Below are 8,722 nucleotides of genomic sequence, written 5' to 3'. Positions count from 1 at the left end.
CCCCCCCCCCCCCCCCCCCCCCCCCCCTCATTCATTTAATACTGTGCATGGTCCCTTTAGAAATAATTTCATTAAAGGAGACATATAATCCTAATTCACATGTTCATACTTGTATTTTGGGGTTAAAAAAAACCAAGCGCTCTTATTATGTTGGAAAAAGCATAGTCTGTACACAAAGTCATATTATCATTATGAGGTCATGCAGTGCTTTAATTACATGTTCCTTCCACTATAATACACTGACAAAAATATAATGTGGGCTTGATATTCACTGTGATAGATAGAATCAACCGATAGCCAACATCCTTTTCATATCACACGGAAATGAATGACACCGATGGCTTCATCTAAAAAATCTAGACTATATGCATGCTTTTCAAAGTGGACAGCAACAATTTACTAACATGTAAGTGTGGTCCATTATGGTAGCCATGAGAGTGTGTGCTTTAATATGCCATCAAGGTTTAAGATCATCTAGTTTTGCTTACAGTGAGCTGCCAAAGATTTGACCTCTGTTAGCGTAGCATTTAGCGCTCTGTCACCATTCAGGGTCACTGTAGTCTGACAGGGGGAATATCATGATTAAGATGACAGGTGTGAATGGGTGAATGGGATGCAGTAGCTGATGAGTTACAACCCTTTCTGCATTAATTGCATTTAAAAGGTTTTTCTTCAGAGTGAAGGTGGAAGTAACTAAGCTAAAGACATACCACTAATCCTGGGTTATCCCAGGAGCAGCTTCTACTATACTCGGGGTTCTCTGGAGACTATTTAAGAAAGAAAAAGTGATTTTCAGAGAAAGCAACACTGTAACCAGGTTTCACTACAAAGCAGTCTCATTTTCAAGGGCATTTTGATCTTTCTACTCTGCTCCCCCTCTGTGCCATCCTCTCCTGCTCCTGGCCTCATCGTAAACCCCCACAGCATCTCGTCTCCTCTTAGTAATTCAGCACTAAGGGATTAGCCGCCGCCCGTGTCTTGCTGCCTTATCAGTTGCGGGCAGGGAGGGCTGTGCAGTCATGCCGCATCCATCCCCACTGCCTTCACAACAAGCTTGGCCACAAAACCCCCCATCCAACCTTCATCTCAGCCAACCCTTACCATATAACCAGCACTTGACACACTTCATTCTACATGTACACCTTCCCAGATTACTCACACACCTATGATTTTTACTTGCTTAACCTTTAGCCACAACCCCCTCACGTAAACGTGCACATGTGCAAAAACTCCCTCAGAGCTCAGTTAGGAGCTCAGGATTAGTGAAGATCTGCCTTGTTGAGGTGCGTACAAGCTTCAGATGTTTGATTGCAGGGCGGTATCTGCAGCTGTGATGCCCGTCTCTGATAATCGATCCTTCCTGTTTGCACACAGGAGCCTTATCAGTCAGGAGGATAGTTGTTAGTGAAGGTGACAGGCTGTCACTGCCGAGGAGCTCATTTGTTCGTCCTGTCACTATCAAGCCTCAGGTCTTGTTGTCAAAAAACACCACCTACAATTTCTGTCTTTTATGAGTGAAATCATCCTGGTAAATTTTTTTTGCAATGAACCGGATTTCTGGTATTGTGCAGGAAAATTCTCCATTGGGGAGAACAGACAATATGTCAATTTTCCTGCAGTTTGCCGACGATGAGTGTGTTTCTGTTTCATGTGCTGACGGCCGTGTGTCAGCCTTTGAGACGCCTTTCTCGAGCTTTCTCCCTGTGATCTCATCTCCATGCAGACAGTGCGTCTCTCTTTCACTCTCTCCCCCTCTGTTTGATGGATTTAACCCTCAGACGAGGCCGTGCCCATGCATCCCAATGACCTTGTTCATTAATAACGAGCCTGCGTGTGGGCTTGCATGTGTCTGTGTCTGCTGCATGCTGATCAGGTGGTTACAGCACTGACCCCCAGGAAGGGTGCCTAGTATCACATGAAGAGGAGGGGAAGCATTTGAATTTGACTTAACGTGTGTGTGTGTGTGTGTGTATGTGTTTGGGTGCGCGCGCGTGCGTGCGTGGGTGCGTGGATGCGCAGGTGTGTGTGTTTTAACGAAGTTGCTCTTTGTGTGGCTGACAAACCATAATTGACACAATGGCTTTCAATCTTTTCTATCCAAATTTGCCTTAATTGACCATTTGGCTCTTTCAGGACAGGATTACATGGGGGATTATTAGCCACCATACTCTTTTACACTTTCTGTTTGTTTGCAGTTTTGGAGCTTATGCGGTAATGCTCTCACACCCAAACGTGGTGTTTTTGGCAAAACGGGGGATCTCCAAACCATCCTCTGCCTTGCCTGCGCCAAGGACGAGGTCACATATTCAGGTGCCTTAAATGGCGACATCTACGTGTGGAAAGGGATCAACTTGATGAGGACTGTGCAAGGAGCTCATGGGGTGAGTTTATAAGATCAGCATGTGTTGTGCTTTGTGGCCCTGCTTCACCATATACAGTATAAAAGTAAACTTAATCAGAGTCAAAGCCATGCACGCTGGCTTCGTTTTATTCTACTCAGTAGAAAAGGATCAGCCTTTTGCTCCACAGGATTAAATGATATCTATGGGATCAACAGCTGGGTGAGGGGATGGGCGGTTGGGGGAGGGGATAATAACTACAGTACATGTTTAATGCTGCTTTTTGTACCAGCAAATGTCTTTTTTGGGTTTAACATGGGTCCTCCCTGTGTAAACAGAGACTCTTAACAAAGGAGGTCATCGGTAGAGCTTTCCCAGTAATAAAATAAAAATAAAAATTACACCTCCCATAACCATGTTTTGTGCTATCTTAAGGCCACAATAGCAGGTTTGTAATTGTGAAAGCCATGTTAAACAAATGCCTGGGTGAGCAGCAGCACTATGTGGTTTGTAGCTGGGGCTGGTTCTGTCATTGCTCATTTATTGTGCAGATCCTCACTGACAGCCGGTTATTTCCTCCAGTCAGGGATTTTCAGTATGAATGTCTGTGAAGAAGGCTTTGCCACCGGGGGCCGAGATGGCTGCGTGCGGCTGTGGGATCTCAACTTCAAACCAATTACTGTCATTGATCTCAGGGAAACAGACCAAGGATATAAAGGTGATGTCAAACTGCCTCCTTTTTCCTTTGAACTGAGTACATAAAGGTTGCAGGCCAATCTGTGGTGTCCTGGGGCACTGGAAGAATTTTGTAAATCTCCCGAAAAAAACAACCTTTATGCCATTTCTGTTCTCCTTACTAATCTAACATTTTCTTTCTCTTTCTCTATTTTCTCCATCTCTTGTATTTAAAATCTTGGACCTAACAGTAGCTAGAGGGGAAAATAGCCGAGGTGGGTAATGTCATTGCAGATGGAGTAAATAACCATCTGTTTGTAGCAGTCTCCATATTGTTCTGCTGTTCCTCTTGTTGTTAGTAAGTCCAAGTTCTGTTGCAGTTTCACACTGTATACAGATGTCATTTTCATATATGTATACAGCACATGCTTCCTCCATCCTCTTCTGGCTGCATTACCCAGAGTCAGTTGGCAGATTGGCTTGACAACATGTGCTGTCATTGTATTTTCCTGTTAAAATGTCCATCCTGGGTAGTCTGCAGATAACTACTTGCACCTCCTGTCTTTATTATCCCTGTTGTGTCTTTTATAATGACTGTATAAGCGTTGGCAAATGTCTGTCTGCCTTCATGTTAGCATGCTTTTTCAATTTATCCCTGATTATTAAGTGCATGTGTGTGCTATTGATAGGGCTGTCTGTGCGCAGCGTGTGCTGGCGGGGAGATCACATCCTGGTGGGCACGCAAGACAGTGAGATCTTCGAAGTGGTCGTCCACGACCGCACCAAGCCCTTCCTCATCATGCAGGGTCACTGTGAGGGTGAGCTGTGGGCTCTAGCGGTCCACCCCACCAAGCCTCTGGCCATGACAGGAAGTGATGATCGCTCAGTCAGGTAAAGCTGGTGTCATGTTACCACGATGTGCAAATAACTGATTTTGTTTGATTCATTATCAACCAATTCATCTTGTTTTATATTTTAATATCTAACTAAAATCTACAATCATAAAGCAGTTATAAATGTCAGTATGCAGAAAAATACCTAATGCATAACAAAACAGTCACCACAGACATTATTGCATTGTTTGATTAACTCTATGTAATCTCATCACTGCTTTGACTCTTCATCTGTCCTATTTCTAAAGGATATGGAGCCTTATAGATCATGCGCTGATAGCTCGCTGTAACATGGAGGAGCCTATCCGCTGTGCAGCTGTGAGCACTGATGGCATCCACCTTGCGCTAGGAATGAAAGATGGCTCCTTCACCGTTCTCAGAGTGAGGTGGGTACACATTTTAAAACCCTAATGGGTAATCTTGATATGCAAATATGTGAATGGCTACTATGATAAAGAGCTTCATCATTATGTGTCCATTGTAGCTCCTTAATAAAACTACTTTTCTCTGCTTCCCTCCAGAGATATGACAGAGGTGGTGCACATCAAGGACAGGAAGGAAGCCATCCATGAGTTGAAGTATTCCCCAGATGGGGCCCACTTGGCTGTTGGCTCTAATGACAATTCAGTGGATGTATATGGTGTGGTGCAGAGGTACAAGAAGGTGGGCGAGTGCATCGGCTCCAACAGCTTCATCACACACATGGACTGGTCCACGGACAGCAAGTACCTGCAGACCAATGACGGCAGCGGCAGGAGACTCTTCTACAGAATGCCAAGTAAGTCACATAGTCCATGTTCCCATGTTACAACTAATTGAATCCTGTTCTCTGTTAAATACTGGCAATGGACAAAGCAAAAAGAGTTGTTGCTTTAATATGATACTGTCCCTGAGCTTCTTTGTGAGACAAGATGTTTTTGTCTTCTGTTGAGGTGGGAAGGAGGTGACCAACAGGGAGGAGCTGAAGCTGGTACAGTGGGCTTCGTGGACATGTGTGTTGGGCCCTGAGGTTAATGGAATATGGCCCAAGTACTCAGATATCAATGACATTAACTCTGTGGACGCCAACTTTAACAATCAAGTCTTAGTAACAGCTGATGACTACGGATTAGTCAAACTTTTACGATATCCATGTGTAAAAAAAGGTAAAAAAGAATAAGGAATTTTTAAGGAACGTTAAGTTCAGATGTTCTGATTTTGTTATCTACTGTGTTACTGATATGTTTCCTCTTGATTTTAGGTGCAAAATTTAAAAAGTATTTAGGTCATTCAGCCCACATAACCAACGCCAGATGGTCCCATGACTACCAGTGGGTCATAACTATTGGTGGTGCTGATCACTCAGTGTTCCAGTGGAAGTTTGTTCCTGAAAGAAAGTCTAAAGAGGCTGTACATATAGCAGCACAAGGTAAGATAATACCCTGGCCCAGTCATTATTTAATCGTAATATGGAAATATATTTTCCCCAAAAAAGAGGTGTTTTATTTTATCTTCTGATCAATCTGATCAGTGACCTACAATCAATCTACAGTGTAACATTTAATGTAGCTTTGTGTGAAGGACAGTGACTCACATTACAGATATTACTTATTTCACAAAATCTGCGGCTCCTGCCAGCAAGACATTATCTGATTAGGTTGGGGTAGAGAACCGTGATGCAAATTTTGATGTCTACTCAATCTCCCTCTCAAGTACTGCAGTGTGCAGCAAAATTCCTTTAAAGGAAGATTTATTTGGGGAAATATACCTGTTAACGCTAAATCTCACTTATTGACACATTCACAAAAAGAAATATGAAAATGACATGAAGTTTGAAAGACAAGTCAACATTAAGGCAAGCTTTCATATAGAGGTTTTTTTTAAACTTTGGACAGAGCCAGATCAGCTGTTTCCTCTTGCTTTTGGCATAGCTAGGCTAATTATCTCTCTATCGAGCTCCATCCTTAAAGGAATAGTTTGACAGATTGGAAAATACGATTGGTCGTTTCTTGCCAAGAGATAGATGAGGAGATTGTTGCCACACAAGCAGCATGTTAGCTTAGCTTAACACTAAGACTGAAAATAAGGGGAATAAACAGCTTGCCTGGACAACAGTAACAAAATCGGACTATCATCACCTTTATCCCACCAGCATCCTGTACTAGCTAAACCACCAGCGAGCAATATACTATATTGTTCCCTTTCCATACTGTTTGCCCTGACCTGCCGTTTCTATAAAGCTTTGCAAAGGAACAGCAATCACATTAATTAAGACAAATCCAATAAAAGTGAACGAAGCTTTGAAAGTATAACTGCATTGTCATTCCCAAGTCATATTTTTTCCAAAGAGACAGAGCGCAGCTGTGCTTTCTGAAATTAAAGCACATACTAACTGCCTTTCTTTTTAATTTTCCTAATGGATCTTGTGAGTAGCCGCCCTTAGCTGCCAGTTCTGCTTATTGCCTTGTCTTGGCACGGCTTCACTGTGCTGCATCAGCATTTTTCATACATTTGTTTCAAGCAATGTCACTGTGAAGCACGACTGCCTGATAAAAAGGAGATGTCACAGAATGATGACATGCTTGACCCACGCTTCCACTGAAACAGGATGCAGTGTTTTTCACTGCGTGTGCAGAGCAATATTTGTCTGATTTAGAGGCATGGAAAGATTTTGTTGCCGAGGTGTGATGCGACCTTGTTTCTGCCCGCAGAGACCCTGGCAGACTCTAACAGCGAAGAATCAGACTCTGATCAGTCAGATGTACCTGAGATGGACTCAGAAATTGAGCAAGAGACGCAGCTCACGTATCGACGACAGGTTTGTGATTATATTGAGATGTTCCCCTTGTTTCCTGGGAATCAGATCAACAGAAAAAAGGTAAACACTTTTCTATGTGTATCCAGGTGTATAAAGAAGATCTACCTCAGCTCAAAGAGCAGTGCAAAGAGAAGCATCGAGCAACGGCCATGAAGAAAAGAGAGCGAGCACCGTGGAGCGGGGTGAAGCTGCACTTCATTCATGGGTAGGCTTACACTGTAGCATCATGAAAACAAATCGCTAGAACATCTGATATTGTTTGATGGATTTCAAGTAGACAAACATTTACAAATTGGTGACATCTCACTTTGTAGTTAAGCCCATAATATACCATAGTCTTTTTCCTCTTTTGTTGTTTGCAGCTACAGGGGTTATGATTGCAGGAGCAACCTGTTTTACACCCAGACCGGAGAGATAGTTTACCATGTAGCTGCCATTGGGGTCGTGTACAACAGACAGCAGAATACCCAACGTTTTTACATGGGCCATGATGATGACATCCTCTGTCTAGCTATCCACCCCCTGAAGGACTTTGTAGCAACAGGCCAGGTAACATAAACTAATTGTTTCTTTTAGTTTATTTTTATTGCTCATCAGAGATGAGCTGAGGGAGATTCTTTACCATATCAGACTCAAAATTAGCTTGTGTGAATGGGTTGAACTAAGTAGATTGTGTACATACTTTGGATGTTCTTGTCTACCAGGTCGGCAGAGATTCCTCCATTCACATATGGGACACAGAAACCTTAAAACCCATGTCTGTGTTGAGGGGTTTCCACCAGCTTGGAGTGTGCGCTCTGGACTTTTCTGGTATTTCAGTGCTTTTTTTCTCAGACTGCTTTTAAGTTCTTTTATCCAGACAGATTTTACATAACATACTTTTTATTTTCACAAATTCTTCAAGACATCCTGCTTCCACAGAGGAACAAAAAACTTGTTGTCCCACATAAAAGAAACATTAACATTTACTAGACACCCACTTTACAAGCAACACCAAAAAAAACTATTTTGGCTTTCTTTTAGTCTCAGAAGTGTGACGGCATCAAGATAAAGCTGTTCATGTCCCTTCTTTTAATAATTGGCCCCAGACAGAGGCAGCACGCTGATCTGTTTGTCAGTGTCAGTTAACCACGTAGATCAAACCCACCGGGCTGCTTTCATGTTGCTAACAAGGCCCAAACTTCACTAAACCAAAGCAGGAGCTGTGGCTGGCTGTGCTGTGATGAATGGTTTTGGTTTTCTCTCCACAGTGGATGGAAAGCGACTGGCCTCGGTGGGCCTGGACGACAATCACACCATTGTGCTGTGGGACTGGAGGAAGGGGGAGAAGCTTTCTGCCATGCGGTTAGTACAGTGTTAACACGGCTGCCTTCAGGCATTTCATCATGCAGTATGTGCTGTCTCCATGACCAAAAAGCTTTGACAAACCTTCCTATTAATTCGAAAGAGTGTTTGAGCGCTTTCCGTTTAAATATGGACATTTATTGATGAGAGTTAAATGGAAGCCACTTTGCTGTGCAGAGCTGACAGCGTGATTGATGGAGGAGAGGAAGAAGGGGAATTTTCTTTTCATAATAAGAAGCGTCTCTACTGCAACACTTAACCCTGACAGAGTCTGAATGGTTATAGTAGAAATTTGCCCCAGGGCCCCATTTGAAGAGCACTAATTAAAGAGAAATACTTTTAATCTCCATGTGTTTATCTTGGCGAGTTTAGGCACTTTATACAGTATTTTAGATTTTATTTTGACAAGGAAATAAAACCGTATGTTTTATAAGTACGTGTATGTGCGTGTGTGTGTGTGTGTGTGTGTGTGTGTGTGTGTGTGGGGGGGGCTTTTGAGGTACAAAGCGATACTAACGGGTCGCAGAAATAATCAAGTAATAAAAAGGATAAATGGAAAGTAGTACTTGCATCGTTTTTGTCATGATGGCTGAAACTAATTGGATCATAAGGACTAAATATAAACCTCCACATCTTTAAAAGTACATCAAAGATGAGGCTTAGTTTACCACTTT

At 42.7% G+C, this 8,722-nt stretch overlaps 1 protein-coding gene across 7 annotated transcripts in view; it reads left to right on the top strand.

The window, feature by feature from the left end:
- Positions 1-8,722, top strand: part of eml5 (EMAP like 5) — a 34,196-nt gene that overhangs the window by 10,552 nt on the left and 14,922 nt on the right. For 5 of the 7 annotated variants that reach the window (XM_034859078.1, XM_034859076.1, XM_034859075.1 and 2 more), the window contains exons 5-17: positions 2,196-2,381; positions 2,922-3,057; positions 3,266-3,289; positions 3,704-3,905; positions 4,156-4,293; positions 4,429-4,685; positions 4,840-5,052; positions 5,148-5,315; positions 6,598-6,704; positions 6,791-6,909; positions 7,067-7,253; positions 7,409-7,514; positions 7,955-8,048. In XM_034859078.1, coding sequence (XP_034714969.1) covers positions 2,196-2,381; positions 2,922-3,057; positions 3,266-3,289; positions 3,704-3,905; positions 4,156-4,293; positions 4,429-4,685; positions 4,840-5,052; positions 5,148-5,315; positions 6,598-6,704; positions 6,791-6,909; positions 7,067-7,253; positions 7,409-7,514; positions 7,955-8,048 — 1,937 coding nt within the window. The remainder of the gene's footprint in view (positions 1-2,195; positions 2,382-2,921; positions 3,058-3,265; positions 3,290-3,703; positions 3,906-4,155; positions 4,294-4,428; positions 4,686-4,839; positions 5,053-5,147; positions 5,316-6,597; positions 6,705-6,790; positions 6,910-7,066; positions 7,254-7,408; positions 7,515-7,954; positions 8,049-8,722) is intronic. The other 2 variants (XM_034859079.1, XM_034859077.1) reach the window with 1 other exon arrangement.

The sequence above is a fragment of the Etheostoma cragini genome, chromosome 20 (assembly GCF_013103735.1).
Source record: "Etheostoma cragini isolate CJK2018 chromosome 20, CSU_Ecrag_1.0, whole genome shotgun sequence".
NCBI classification, from domain to species: Eukaryota; Metazoa; Chordata; class Actinopteri; order Perciformes; family Percidae; genus Etheostoma; species Etheostoma cragini.
Note: the sequence above shows the minus strand (reverse complement) of the source record. Positions and strands in the feature narration are given on the sequence as shown.